The sequence below is a fragment of the Mustela nigripes genome, chromosome 6, assembly GCF_022355385.1.
Source record: "Mustela nigripes isolate SB6536 chromosome 6, MUSNIG.SB6536, whole genome shotgun sequence".
Classification (NCBI taxonomy): domain Eukaryota; kingdom Metazoa; phylum Chordata; class Mammalia; order Carnivora; family Mustelidae; genus Mustela; species Mustela nigripes.
In genome coordinates this window covers 55694782-55709790 of record NC_081562.1, presented here as the reverse complement: position 1 = coordinate 55709790, position 15009 = coordinate 55694782, and the positions used below count along the sequence as shown (strand labels likewise).

Sequence of the window (15009 nt, the reverse complement as noted above, 5' to 3'; positions counted from 1 at the left end):
GCTGTGTTCCACAACCCCAGAATTCAGAAGGACAAACACTATTTGCAAGAGAAAAAAACTGAACTTTTGTATTTTGCTTAGAGGGGCTTTTAGTCTGATTGTTAGTGTTCTGTGATGCTTAACTATATTGATAGCAAATGGTGGTAGGTTTCTTTTGTACCTAGTTGAGAATCTGTGCAGAGAGAGAAAACACTGGATCCTTGTAAGCATTATTGTTGGGGTCTGTGCCATGGACTACCTTCTGTATGATAGTGAAACTAGGTATTTTGGTATTTTAGTCTGAGTTCTTAATGGACAATACTGTGGTCTGCTTTATACTAAACTTCACTTGCGGCAAACTTATTTTATTTGTAATGATTGTGCTTTCATTTTTAATTTTGATTATATGGTCTTTGATACTGCAGGTCATTTTTGGAAAAGGGACATTGCCCTGTACTAAATTGTATATATTTATATTGCTTTGTATGGAATACAAATGAATGTTTCACACCTTGAAGCAGGACTGTCATCGTGATATGTAATTCATTTTTTTTTAAGAATTTTATTTATTTATTTGACAGAGAGAGATCACAAGTAGGCAGAGAGGCAGGCAGAGAGAGAGGAAGGGAAGCAGGCCCCTGCTGAGCAGAGAGCCCAATGTGGGACTCGATCCCAGGACCCTGAGATCATGACCTGAGCCGAAGGCAGTGGCTTAACCCACTGAGCCACCCAGGCGCCCTGTAATTCATTTTTTAAATTTAACTATTTTATTTATTAACTTGACAGAGACACAGCGAGAGAGGGAACACAAGCAAGGGGAGTGGGACGGGGAGAAGCAGGCTCCCTGCTGAGCAGGGAACCCGATTTGGGAGTTGATCCCAAGACCCTGGGATCATGACTTGAGCCGAAGGGGCATCCAATCCTCTAAATTTTAAAAAATTTCTAATTTTTTTTCCACACTGTTAAGTCACTGTTGGATGAATCCCATGATTCTGTGTTAAAACTTACTTTGGCAATGCCTGGGTGGCTCAAGTCGTTAAGCGTCTGCCTTCAACCCTCTCCCACTCCCCCTGCTTGTGTTCCCTCTCTCTTTCTGTCAAATAAATAAAATTACAAAAAAAACTTTGATTAATGATTCATACAAAATAATTACTTTCTTCCTTTGAACAACATGAGCATGACATGAGTTACCAGTGATTAAAAAATATATATGCCTTAGATTTTTTTGTTGCAAAGATAATACATCTTTTTTTTTTTTTTTAAAGATTTTATTTATTTATTTGACACACAGAGAGAGATCATGAATAGGCAGAGAGGCAGGCAGAAAGAAAGGAGGAAGCAGGCTCCCTGCTGAGCAGAAAGCCGGATGTGGGGCTCGATCCCAGGACACTGAGACCATGACCTGAGCTGAAGGCAGAGGCTTAACTCACTGAGCCACCCAGGCGCCCCGAGATAATACATCTTTTATATGTGCATATATGTGTGTGTGTTTGTGTGTGTATAAAATGAAATGTTAGAAATTACTGAAAAATATGTAGGAGGAAGTCACCCATAATGGCAACATTCAGCATTACCTCTGTTTGCATTCTGCTTTGCTTATTTTGGCCTTTTAACAGGACTAATCTTCTGTTTTATGAACAGTGATCTAACTAGTAAAACTTGAACGTGTACATACTGCTCCTTTTGGTTGATATTGGTTCATTGGAAACAGGGACAGAACAGGGTATTGAGAGATTTCTGGATGTTTATATTGTAGAAAAACTTGGTAATGTAGCCTAAACACCCATTTTCATGGGCAGCTTCAGGCAGGAAGTCAGTTATTTAATAAGAGTATATCTTGTGCCAGGTGTACTGTCTTGGATTCAGACCATCACCAGTTCCTTGGCTCTTTCCTTTCCTGTCAGATTTTATAGTCCCCACTCTAGCAAAGCCTGACCTTAGACAATGAAAACTGTGTAGGTTGTAACTAGTCAGTCTCCTTGCTTTCCTTTTCTCCTTATTTCAATCATAGAAAATTACCGGTGGAATTCTTCCAGCAATGTTCTCATGTTCTGTTCATAAAGCTCACAGTGGCTTAGGTGGCTTTAGAGTTTCAGGAACCCATACCAACTGGCCCCTTTGCTTTACCAACTAGTTCTGTTACTTGCTGTTACCATCTGTGCTCTAGCCGGGGAAATCTGCACAGTATATGCCTCTACTTTTTTTTTTTTTTTTTTTTTTAAGATTTTATTCATTTATTTGACAGAGAGAGAGAGAGAGAGAAAGACCACAAGTAGACAGAGAGGCAGGCAGAGAAAGAGTGGGGAAAGCAGGCTCCCTACTGAACAGAGATGCAGGGCTCAATCCCAGGACCCTGAGATCATGACCTGAGCTGAAGGCAGAGGCTTAACCCACTGAGCCACCCAGGCACCCCTGTCCCTCTACTTTTGCTCATGCGTATTCTTCATTTAGAATTTTCTTCCTTCTTCTCTCTGGTAGTTCATGTTCCTGTTTTCCTGTTTTCAAAATCCTTCTTCTTTGACTTGCCATACACCTGCTAGCACGTTGTCCTTTTATATTTGCGCAGATGTCATTTTTCAGCTAAGTATTATCCATTCTGTTTTCTTTCCTCCACGGTACTCCATATTGTTTTAGAAACCTAGGTTAATTCAACTTAAACCAATACAGACACAGGTATTTTTCAGAGCAGGAAATTGAGGCTTCAATAAGAGAGTGTCCCCTGCTTACCTGTTGTACATGGCATGCCTGAACCTGGCTGACGTCAAACCAGAATGTAGTACCACCCAAAAGGCAACAGAAAAACCTTAAGAAAAAAAAAAGACCCAGAGAGCCATTAGGAACACCATCCTCTTTCATTCTTCAGCAATTGTTTTCAGGAAATCTTTTTTTTTGACTCATGGGTATTTATTTAACTCTGTGGATTATTATCTATTACTATTTATTTTGCTATTCAAATTGTTTGGGAAATCATTTTTAAAATATGAGCTAATAGAACTGGGAGCTGAATAGGGACCTGTAGATACTTAGTTTTCCACTCTACCTTTTCTTCTCTTTGAAGGTCCTTGGGATGGGCTTGGGCTCAGCCGAGAAGAGAACTAGTGGCCCCTGAGGCCAGCGGTACAGAGAGAACGGCAGCATGGGGACGCTGCGGGCGCAGGCGGCAGTCCGATTTGGGGCGAGGGCCGCGTTGTCCACATGTGCAGAGCTTACCTGCTCCTGTAAAAGTCTGAGCACTAGATGACAGTTCAGATCTTGTTGATTTTCTGAGCAGTCTGGTGTGGAAAAATTGAGAATTTGTGTCCTCCCCTGAGGTTTAGAGAGGGTTTTACCTGTGGCTTCTAGATCAGCAGGTGGGCACTTGAGAGCTGATGAGAGCGGAGGATCCTAGGTTAGTCATCTAAGTATAGCCATGTGTGAAATACTCAACTGGAGAACGCTTCTCTCTCGCCTCTGAAATAAAACTGTTTATTTTACGGTGACAGATACAAGATATTCAGGGTTGATTGCGCACCTGAGTCTGTGGAGCGGTCTGGAGCAGTGGCCATGCCCCTTATAATAGCAGCCCTTATTGAGGTCCTGGCACTTCTCCCCTCAAAACAGAGAGCAGATTCATGATAAGGGCTTAGCCGGAGAAGAATCTTGGTTATCATCATGAAAGGAGAGATGAAATGAAGGGGAGAGGGGGAGAGAGGGGAACAGCAGAGCCTCTGAAAACAAATGGGGGGGGTCTACAGTTAGAGGATGGGATGGAGCCAAATTACAGGGAAAAGGTAGAGAAAAAGGCAGAGTGGGAAAAGGAACTCTAGGATGAAGACAGGGAGGATTGTGATTCTTATCGCGGCTGCTCAGCCTCCTGGCTGTCCTGTGGCACTGCAATTCTTCACCCAGGTCCTGGCCTTGCCACCTGCTTTGCCCTGTGGTGCGGCTTCCTGTCATCATTAGCTCCCCAGGCCCGGAAGGGGAAGTGTGAGGACAGAGGCAGTGACTTAAATGAGCACAGCCTAGAAGCCCCAAGGGAACAGTGCTGCTGCCCCATCTTCCTCTGCCCCTGGTCTTCCTCCCTTTTTATTTTACCTGAAGGGGCTCCTTTGTGCCTTGGGGCTGGCTGAGAAGTGGAAGTCATTGTCTTGGAGCAAACCTTGGAAATCCCTCATCACAGAAGAAATGATCTGGAACAGTTGCCCTACCCCTTGCCCAGGAGGTACCTGTTTGGATTTGTGTTGTGGGACATAAGCTGTAACTCCTTACCACGATGGCTTAATGATCTAGCCAGTCCTGGGGCGCTGTCCCTTGGGGGCACCTCACTGAGGCCCATTGACCATGGTATCATCACATCCTTAGCGAAGTGGTTCTTCGGTGTTACGTGATGACAGGAGTCCTTCCTTTGCAGGTGGAGAAACCACATGTCACATGACTCTTCCTGTGCCCTGTTAGTGTCTTTTTAGAGGAGCTGAAATTAGGAACAAGGTCTCCTGTATCCTCTCCTGAGTCTGGTCCACGGTTGTGGTTGTTGTTTTTAAAAACAATACATCATAAAACCTTACTTGTTTCTAAATTCCCAGATTTGTTTTTGGTGTGAAGGGGCAAAGAAAATGAGCAGGCCTTGGATGGAGGTGATTGGCACAGAGGGAAAGAAGCCTGTCATGGAGGTTTTTGTGGTTGTAGAGTTATGCAGCCCCTGCTTTTGCTGGTAGTGGAGCTGAGCAAGGGGCCTGCAGCTACCCCCAGGCCTGGCTGCTGGCCCAAGTGGGAGGCCCCAGAGTTATTTTTAGCCTCAGGGCCTTGGAAGCAGGTGTGGTCCAGGCTTGAAGGCCACGCCTGGAATGTGTTCGAGTCTTGTGCGTGTCTGATTAGGAGCTCAGAATAGTGACCAGGCTGCTGTATATACTTGGTTAAAAGAATCTGTGCTTTTCCAGGGAGAGGAATGAGAGTCGTCCTGGGTTTCATTTGTGATGCATCAAGTGGGTTTATTTTGGAAACTATAAATTGAAATACATTTTTAAGAGTGTCAAGAAATATATTAATTTTAAAAAGAAAGCTACCTGTAAATTCTTTGTGTAAAGAAGAAACCTCTTGTGTTAAGAGCCCTACCCTAGTTGCCCTACTGAAAGTCCAGGTTTAAAGTCCTAAATGTGTGATTTATTATTTTTTTTAATTAATTTACTTATTTTCAGAGAAACAGTATTCATTATTTTTTCACCACACCCAGTGCTCCATGCAATCCGTGCCCTCTATAATACTCACCACCTGGTGCCCCAACCTCCCACCACTTCAAAACCCTCAGATTGTTTTTCAGAGTCCATAGTCTCTCATGGTTCACCTCCTCTTCCAATTTACCCCAACTCCCTTCTCCTCTCTAACACCCCTTGTCCTCCATGCTATTTGTTATGCTCCACAAATAAGTGAAACCATATGATAATTGACTCTCTCTGCTTGACTTATTTCACTCAGCATAATCTCTTCCAGTCCTGTCCATGTTGCTACAAAAGTTGGGTATTCATCCTTTCTGATGGAGGCATAATACTCCATAGTGTATACGGACCACATCTTCCTTATCCATTCGTCCATTGAAGGGCATCTTGGTTCTTTCCATAGTTTGGCGACCGTGGCCATTGCTGCTATAAACATTGGGGTACAGATGGCCCTTCTTTTCACGACATGTGTATCTTTGGGGTAAATACCCAGGAGTGCAATTGCAGGGTCATAGGGAAGTTCTATTTTTAGTTTCTTGAGGAATCTCCACACTGTTATTAACGGTCAAGACATTAATAGGCAACTGAAAATACATTAAGCTCATGTAGTCTACTCGGCTTTGGTGAGGGTGGTTTGTTTTTTGTTTTTTGGGTTTTTTTTTATTTGTTTGTTTGTTTGGTTGGTTTTTATTGAATGTGTTTTACCAAATGCCAGACTTCAGAATTTTTGTTAGGGTTTACCCACAGCATATGAGGCAAAGTTGCTTTAATCAGTGTAGACAGTCAAAGTCAAAGATTTCTTGCTTGTTTCCAGACATGATAGCCTGCTTTTTTCCCCTTTGATTTGGTCAGTTTTCTCTTATTGAAAATCTATGTTTAAGGTTCTGCCGAAAGTCTGTTTAGTGTATCTTGTTTTCTAGTTCTTTAGTTTTATGGGAGGAAAAAAAAAATTTAAGGCTGGGTTGTAGTTTAATAAAAGTGAACTTCTTACCCGATTATATCCCATCCATAAATTCTCTGAGAATTTGAACTTGAGCTCACGCCCAACCAAATAAAGCTCAGTCACTCTCCTTGCTGAGCAGGCGGTTTAAGCACCCCATAGCCATAGGATCCTTTTCCTTCTGAGAATTTCTTTGTGAAGGAAGTGTTTAAAATGGCAGTGTGCCTCTCTGAGAGGCAGCCGCTGCATTGCCCTGGGTCCCACCTATCAGGCCAGCAGGCATCCCTTACCCACCTGCTGCAGCCCTGGCTGCGGGGCCTGGTGACAGATGAGCTGTTGCCGTTGGCAGAAAATAACCCATGGGTAGGTAGAAGGGGGAGCTTGTGTGTGGGAGAGGTTCTCACCTTTTTTCTGGCGGGATATACGAAGTGTCAGCCTAGAAGCCAGGATCTTGCCTGGGCAGTTGAAAAAAATAACACCTCCTCTAGAGTAGGAGGGAGATGATGCTCAATGGAATCATTTAAAAACAATCATTAAGAAATTTTCTATTTGGGCACCAGCTTTAAGGCTATGTTATGAGTAGGAAAGAAAATCAAAAGAAAAAAATTTTTCCTTATAGCTAATTGCTTTAGATGCCAATACTGGTTTTTGTATAGTCAGACTGTATGTTCTTTTATTTTTTAAAAAAGATTTTATTTATTTACTTGTCAGAGAGAGAGCGAGAGCGCACAAATAGGCAGAGAGGCAGGCAGAGGGAGAGGGAGAAGCAGGCTCCCTGCTGAGCAGAGAGCCCGATGCGGAGGTGGGTCCCAGGACCTTGAGATCCAGGCAGAGGCTTAACCGACTGAACCACCCAGGTGTCCCCGTATGTTTTTTTTTTTTTTTTAATTTATTTTATTTATTTATTCTTAAAAAGATTATTTATTTATTTATTTATTTGACAGAGAGAGAGAGAGATCACAAGTAGGCAGAGAGGCAGGCAGAGAGAGAGAGGAGGAAGCAGGCTCCCTGCTGAGCAGAGAGCCTGATGCGGGGCTGGATCCCTGAGATCATGACCTGAGCTGAAGGCAGCGGCTTAACCCACTGAGCCACCTAGGCGCCCCCGTATGTTGTTTTTTTAATGAAAACAAATTCCACTTGCTCATCTTATCATTAAAATAATGTTCGGCTTAAGGTCCTCTGACATAACTAATTCAGTGGTATATTTCATTTCATTGACACTCTGCAGAGTAGAGTGAATTTCAGTAAATAAAACTCCACTGATTTCCATAATAAAATCATAGATAAATTTCCGTAGGTAACCAAATGAAATCTAAAACATGAAATAAATTATGCATAAACTTAAAAATTGTATACTAAAGGGAAAGATTCCCAAATAATTTATGTTAATATTAATAATTGAAATCTAAAATCATTTGGTAAATACAAAATATACAAAAATTAGCATTTCTTAAGGGGATTTGCCCATTTTGTTCACTGACCTGTATAGTCATTTTGTTATACTAAAATGTTCCTGTAGCTTATCTCTTTCCCTTCATAAATAAAGTTATTTATTTATTTATTTATTTTTGAAAGATTTTATTTATTTGAGAGACAGAGCATGAGAGGGGAGAAGGTCAGAGGGAGAAGCAGACTCCCCATGGAGCTGGGAGCCTGATGCAGGACTCTATCCTGGGAATCTGGGATCATGACCGGAGCCAAAGGCAGTTGCTCAACCAACTGAGCTACTAAGGCACCCTAGTTTTTAAAAATGTTTATATCTGAAAGTGGGAAACTTTGCAAATATTTTTTAGTGGCCCTGGTTAAGGTTACTAGTCTTTGGTCTGAAAAATACTGATTTCTTGACTTGTTTTTAGAGAAATAGAAAACTTCACTATATGCATAGAAAAGGGTGGTTTAGTTGTCTGTCTTTCTTTCTTTCTTTCTTTCTTTTATTATTTTTTAAAGATTTTGTTTATTTATTTGACAGAGAGAGATGACAAGTAGGCAGAGAGGCAGGCAGTGAGAGAGGGGAAAGCAGGTTCCCTGCTGAGCAGAGAACCCGATGCGGGACTGGATCCCAGGACCCTGAGATCATGACCTGAGCTGAAGGCAGCGGCTTAAGCCACTGAGCCACCCAGGTGTCCCAGTTGTCTTTATTCTTTTCTCTATTTTCAGTGTTCCAAAATTCATTGTTTGTGCACCACACCCAGTGCTCCATGCAATATGTGCCCTCCACAATACCTACCCTCAGGCTCACCCCCCTTGCCTCCAGAACTTTCAGTTTGTTTCTCAGAGTTCAGTCTCTCCATTTCCCAATGTCTTCCATGTTATTCCTTATACTGCACAAATAAGCGAAACCATATGATCATTGGCCCTCTCTGCTTGACTTATTTCACTCAGCATAATCTCTTCCAGTCCTGTCCATGTTGATACAAAAGTTGGGTATTTATCCTTTCAAAATGTGGCATAATATTCCATTGTATATATGGACTATATCTTCTTTATCCATTTGTCCTTTGAAGGGCGTCTTGGTTCTTTCCATAGTTTGACAACTATGGCCATTGCTGCTATGAACATTGGGGTACAGGTGGCCCATCTTTTCACTCCATCTGTATCTTTGGGGTAAAGACCCAGTACTGCAATTGCAGGGTCATAGGGTAGTTCTATTTTTAATTTCTTGAGGAATCTCCACACTGTTTTCCAAAGTGGCTGCACCAACTTGCATTCCCACCAACAGTGTTAAGAGGGTTTCCCTTTCTCCACATCCTCTCCAACACTTGTTGCTTACTGTCTATTGGTTTTGGCCATTCTAACTGGTGTCAGTGTGGTTTTAATTTGAATCTCCCTGATGGCTAGTGATGATAAACATTTTTTCATGTGTCTGTTAGCCATTTGTATGTCTACTTTGGAAAAATGTCTATGTTTTTTGCCCATTTTTTGACGTGATTATCTCTTTTGTGTGTGTTGAGTTTGAGGAGTTCTTTATAGATCTTGGATATAAGCCTTTTGTCTGTAGTGTGATTTGCGAATATCTTCTTCCATTCCGTGGGTTGCCTCTTTGGTTTGTTGACTGTTTCCTTTGCTGTGCAGAAGATTTTGATCTTGATGAAGTTCCAAAAGTTCATTTTCGCTTTTGTTTCCTTTGCCTTTGTAGACATTCTTGAAAGAAATTGCTGTGGCCGATGTTGAAGAAGTTACTTCTTAATTTCTCCTCTAGGATTTTGATAGATTCCTGCCTCACACTGAGGTCTTTTATCCATTTTGAGTTTATCTTTGTTGTCTTCTGAAGGGCCTACTGCCACCCAGATTTCCTTGATGGTAGATTGGGGGATCCCGTCAATGGCAGTCTCCTCAGAAGAGTCTTCCAGCTGCTCCGGCCACCTGTCCCATCTCCTGGGTGTCCAGTGGTGGGGGGCAGGGCGTGCAGGGCTCCTCACCATGGTCCCCAGGCAGCCAAGAGGGCAATAAGAAAAAAAGTCACACTATAGTGTTTTAAGTGAAAGAAAGCAGGATGCACAACAAGTGTATGTACTGTGTAACCAGTTGAACAAAGGGGAAAAGGAGAAAGACTACATATTTGTATCTTATTCTGTATTCATTTAAAAAAAAAATCTTTGGATGAAATCTGAAGAAATTATTCACTGTGGTTTCCACTATAGGGCAGGGGAGGACCTGGGCAGATGGGACCAGGGTAGGAGAAGGATTTTCAGTGCTTTCCTGTTTTTCACTTAATGTAATTGTTGGGTTTCAGTATCGTGGCAAATTTTAATAGCTTTGTTGATGTAACAAACATACAATAAACTGTATATATTCATGGTATGTATACATTTTATACCTTTTTTTGCACCAGTGAATTTGTTATCTATTAAAAATGGATAGAGGGGTGCCTGGGTGGCTCAGTGGGTTAAAGCCTCTGCCTTCCGCTCTGGTCATGATCCCAGGGTCCTGGGATCAAGCCCTACATAGGGCTCTCTGCTCAGCAGGGAGCCTGCTTCCTCCTCTCTCTCTGCCTGCCTCTCTGCCTACTTGTGATCTCTGTCTGTCAAATAAATAAATTAATTAAAAATCTTTTTAAAAAATGGATAGAAAAGGGACTCCTGGCTGGCTCAGTCAGTGGAGTGTGTCATTTTTTTTTTTTTAAAGATTTTTATTTATTTATTTGACAGAGACACAAAGAGGGAACACAAGCGGGGTGTGGGAGAGGGAGAAGCAGGCGTCTTTTTGAGTAGGGAGCCCGATGTGGGGCTTGATCCCACGACGCTGGCATCATGACCTGAGCCAAAGGCAGACGTTTAACGACTGAGTCACCCAGGCATCTCTGGAGAGTGTGATTCTTGATCTTGGGGTGATGAGTTTGAGCCCCACGTTGGAAGTGGGGTTTCCTTTTATCTTTTGAGATTTTATTTTTTTAAGTAAAGAAAACAGTTAAAACTTTAAAAATTGTTTAAGTAAATTAATAAATAGTAATGCTGGGTGTGCCCTGGATTTTGTAATATGCCTTTGGGCCCTTACGGTTCAGTCTAAGAATGTTTATTCCTTTTGACTTCTTGTAGAAATTTTGGGTAAGATTAGCTTCGTGGTTTTGCTGACAATAGAAATGTTCTCTTGTCATCTTTTAAATCCTACCCGGTGCAAAAGTTTTCAAAAACAAAACTATCACAGGCATGTTTCTGATCTCAGGGTATTGACATTCTTCAGAATAAACAGTGAATGCCCAGAAAATTTTAAATTAGAGTTGTAGCCTAGGATGAGGACTTAACCAAAATTCTGTAGCTTTAAATAAATAAGGTTTAAGGCTATTGTTCTCCTACTCCGCTCACCCCGTTGGCAGGGCTCTGCCTCTCTCATAATGGATTTGGGACTACAGAACATCAGAGTTTGGGCATAAAGCTATAACAGGAGGGGCGCCTGGGTGGCTTGGTGGGTTGGGGCCTCTGCCTTCGGCTCAGGTCGTGATCCCAGGGTCCTGGGATCGAGCCCTACGTCGGACTCTCTGCTCTGCAGGGAGCCTGCTTCCTCCTCTCTCTCTCTCTGCCTGCCTCTCTGCCTACTTGTGATCTCTGTCTGTCAAAAAAAAAACCAAAACAAGTGTAACAGGAGGGCTCTAGCTGGCCTCAGTATGACATGAAGGGCTGTGACTTTATCCTTATTTCACATCCAGTGCTTTGCTTCAGTTGCATCCTTGCATTAGCGTCACCTTGCCCAGATCTTTTCTTGGCCAGGGGAAGGGTTTTTTTGTATCTGGAAGTCCTGACTCTGGTTCTCTGGGTAAGGAGTCCGTTTTCTGCCCAGTAGAACTTTGCTGTAGCCTATCTTTGGTTTCGGTGATTTGGGCTTAGGAGATTTGGCTGAAGGGAAGCAAAGATGAGAACTTTCTAATTCAATTTTGCATGTTTGCTGTCTTCTCCCTCCCTTTGTCCCTTGATCTGCTAACCCAGATAACTGCTTTGTCCCATCCGGATTTTATCATCGAGAGGAGCCAATCAGACTCGGATACCCAGTGCCATTGTTGGAATCAGCTTGCTCCTATTCTCAGATTTCCACTTTCTGTGCCACCAGGGCACCCTCGTGGACAAGTTGAGCCATTCTTTCTTTCTCAGTCCAGCTTCATTATGGGAATGGGTACTTGGGGAAAACAGGGAAACTCAGTAGTGGGAGCACTGGTTTGGGGATCAGACAATCTGAGTACAGGACTTCACTCTGCTGCGAACTGTCACTGAGCGGTGGGGACTCGGTTCGAAGCTGCATCCTTGTAGGCACTCTGCCAGAGTATCTTCGTTGGTTCACTGTACAGATTCTTTGTTTTAGTTTCTTCGTTGAAGATAGAGATGATTTTTGTACCTCGTTGCCAGTCAGCTATACTAAAAATACATTAATATAATGAAGACAAGAAACGGCCAAGCAGTGTGTTCTGTGGAGCTGACTTGTCAGGTGCGAGGGGCCGGGAGAGAGGATTTCTCAGGGGCCTTCTAACTCCGTGTTAGTCTGCTCTGACGGAGAGGGAGGGCACGGCTTGGGTGAGGCTGGATGACACAGGAGGGCGGAATTGCCCCTGCGCTTATCTGCTGAATGAGGTCTGGTAGATTCCGGATGTAAGGCAGCTCTGGCCGCCATTGGGATCTTCAGAGCAGTTTCCCTCCTTTTTCTACATAAGTAGTTGCATTTTTACTGCCTTTAGATAACTTGGATAATTTTGTCCTCCGAACAGACTTTGTGAGGAGACAAGACCTGCATTGTAGCTACAGTTTATAGATGAGGAGCACGTGGGCTGGAGACGTTACATGATTTTCCAGAGTTGAGTAACAAGTGGCAGGGCTACTCCTCTCGGTATCCTCCCTGTACTTCTCCCTGCTCCAGCTCCTCATCTGTAAGTCTGACATTAGGGGAACAGGATCCAGTGATGTTTGAGGGTTTTACTATCCTGATCGGAAATCTGTTAACTAGATATTTATTCTGTATTTTAAATCATTTGTGGAGGATTTTCCTTACAACACCGTGAATTGAGTATCTTCTCTGCAAAGCACTATGGAGATAGGAGATAAAATCTCTGCCATTGCATAGCTTCCCTTGTAGAAGGTGAATGCCAGCAGTGGGCTTCTAGTGAGATGTAGCAGAGGGTGGCTTGTGAGCGGAGATGGGCCAGGGAGCTAGGAATCTGACAGTGCTGAAGGTCAGGGTGAGATCCGAGCTCTGGGCACAAAACTGCCACAAGTGTCCGTGAGGAGGTGGTCACTTGTGGGAGTTTGTCAAGAGGAGGAAAGCACTGGGTCAGGTGCTAAGGGTTCTGCGTGTTTGCTGTGTAGTTGTTGACCTGGTGCCCCAGGTGAAGATGTGAGAGTTTCTAAGGCCAAGAGTCAATGCTTCATTGAAGAATGAGGTGCAAGAAAATGAGGGGTAAGCCTGTGAAGGGTCAAGGTATGGGGCGATGGACTGACCAGGGCCATAGCTGTGAGACTGCCTTGGTTGGAGCTGGGTACATCCCAGGCCCCCAGCAGTGAGCTCAGCAGTTGGTATGACAGGGATATCGGCCATTTTTGCTCCTTCTCTTCCTTAAAAGGCAGCTGAAATGTATGGAAAGTTTTCCTAAGGGCCATTTACAGGGGCTGCTGTGGTGCCTGGTGCATGTGTGTGTGAGTGTACGTGTGTTCACATGCCGTTCTCAGGCCATCAGAAAAGATTTTTTTGTCTTGATAGTGTGGGCTTGCTTACCGGGTTGTATTGTAGACTGTTGTTGTTCTGTGCTCTTTTCAAGAAATAAGCAAATAAAATGGAGGAGCCCCATTTGGAAAAAAATATTACTGCAAGTAGCTTTTTATAGCTCTGTCAGTCTCATGCTACAAGCATGTCGTTCTGGGCCCCAGGTCACTATAATTCATGATTATGTCTTCTCTTGTCTTCTTTGAGTTTTTATGTTTTGATATAAAAGTGAATTATCATCAGTAGGTTTTCCGAAGCCATGCCTGTTTGTTCTTTTTGTTTGTTCAAGTGAAGCAGTGCATCAAGTATGGAATTAGATTAATGGAGTAAATATTATGAATCATATGCTCTCGCTAATCTGATGCTCTTTCTCTTTCTTTGACCCTGTGTTCTGTTTTCTGTCTGTCTTTCTCTCTTCATGTAGGATTTTCAGCCCAGTGTAAAGCTGTTGGAGCGAGGAGCAAAGGTAAAGAATGATGTAATGCACTGGCCGCCCCAGAGCATCTTTTGTTGTGGATGGTTATTCCAGTCATCTCTTTATGAATCAAATGTGAGGGGCTGCTTTGTGGAGAGTGCTTTGCAAGAGCACATCAACGGGGGAAAGAGAAAGGGACATTCACTTGGAGGGCTCTTGCTGAAAATGGGTTTAACTCTCCTTTTGCCAGTCACCACCAGCCTGACCTCATACATTTGTAGGACAATGGAGTGGCTGAGCCTTTGAGCACACCACCATTACATCATCGTGGCAAATTAAAGAAGGAGGTGGGAAAAGAAGACTTATTGTTGTCATGGCCCATGAGATGACTGGAACTCAAATTGTTACTGAGAGGCTGGTGGCTCTGCTGGAAAGTGGAACAGAGAAAGTGCTGCTAATTGATAGCCGGCCATTTGTGGAGTACAATACATCCCACATTTTGGAAGCCATTAATATCAACTGCTCCAAGCTTATGAAGCGAAGGTTGCAACAGGACAAAGTGTTAATTACAGAGCTCATCCAGCATTCGGCAAAACAAAAGGTAAGTGCTTTCTTTCTTTCTTTTTAAAACAGACACCCTGAATGAGGAAGAATTTTAAAACAAGGTCTCGCTTTTAAGGGGAAAAGTAATTTGAGGAAGTTTTCGTTGCTTTTTAAACTTTGGTACCTTACGGATACCTCAAAGTGATTTACTAACCACACAGTCACATTTAAGAATATTTCTAAACTATACAGAAAGGATAATTTGTTTTAATTTGGTCAAGGGCTGTGTTTTCCTATTAATGGTTTGCTAAACTTTAAAAAAAATTTTAAACACTAATAAGTAGTAACAGTTGATAATGTGATATTAATTATTAGTAACTTAATATATGATAATTTATAGTATATGTATCAGTAATTACTATATATATTATTCTGTGTTATCTACAGATTTACTGAAAGGAAATCATTCTTTTCAAGTGCCTTGGAAGAAAATGGAAACTAGTTATATTAGAAGTGCTGTTTATTTGTGGGGAGGGAAGGTACCATTGTTCAGGGTTAGAGATATAATTTATCTTCAACAAAGGTTGTTTTTGGGATTCCAAAATGTCATCCTTGTGATAGGTAAAGCTATTTCTTTTCTTCAGAAATAAAAATGGGTTCATGTTTTAATTTTACTAAACAGCTGATTTGTTAAGTAGAAACCTTTTAAAATGTTTCTTTAATTGAAGGATTGGTGGTTTATTTTGCATATTATTTTGTTT

The 15009-nt window shown here is 42.4% G+C and overlaps 1 protein-coding gene across 8 annotated transcripts in view; it reads left to right on the top strand.

Annotated features, from left to right (window-relative positions):
- DUSP16 (dual specificity phosphatase 16) overlaps window positions 1–15009 on the top strand; it is a 77311-nt gene that overhangs the window by 24003 nt on the left and 38299 nt on the right. For 3 of the 8 annotated variants that reach the window (XM_059402628.1, XM_059402626.1, XM_059402627.1), the window contains one exon: window positions 13715–14306. In XM_059402628.1, the coding sequence (XP_059258611.1) occupies window positions 14079–14306 (228 nt within the window). In that variant the 5' untranslated portion in view covers window positions 13715–14078. The remainder of the gene's footprint in view (window positions 1–13714; window positions 14307–15009) is intronic. The other 5 variants (XM_059402633.1, XM_059402630.1, XM_059402632.1 and 2 more) reach the window with 3 other exon arrangements.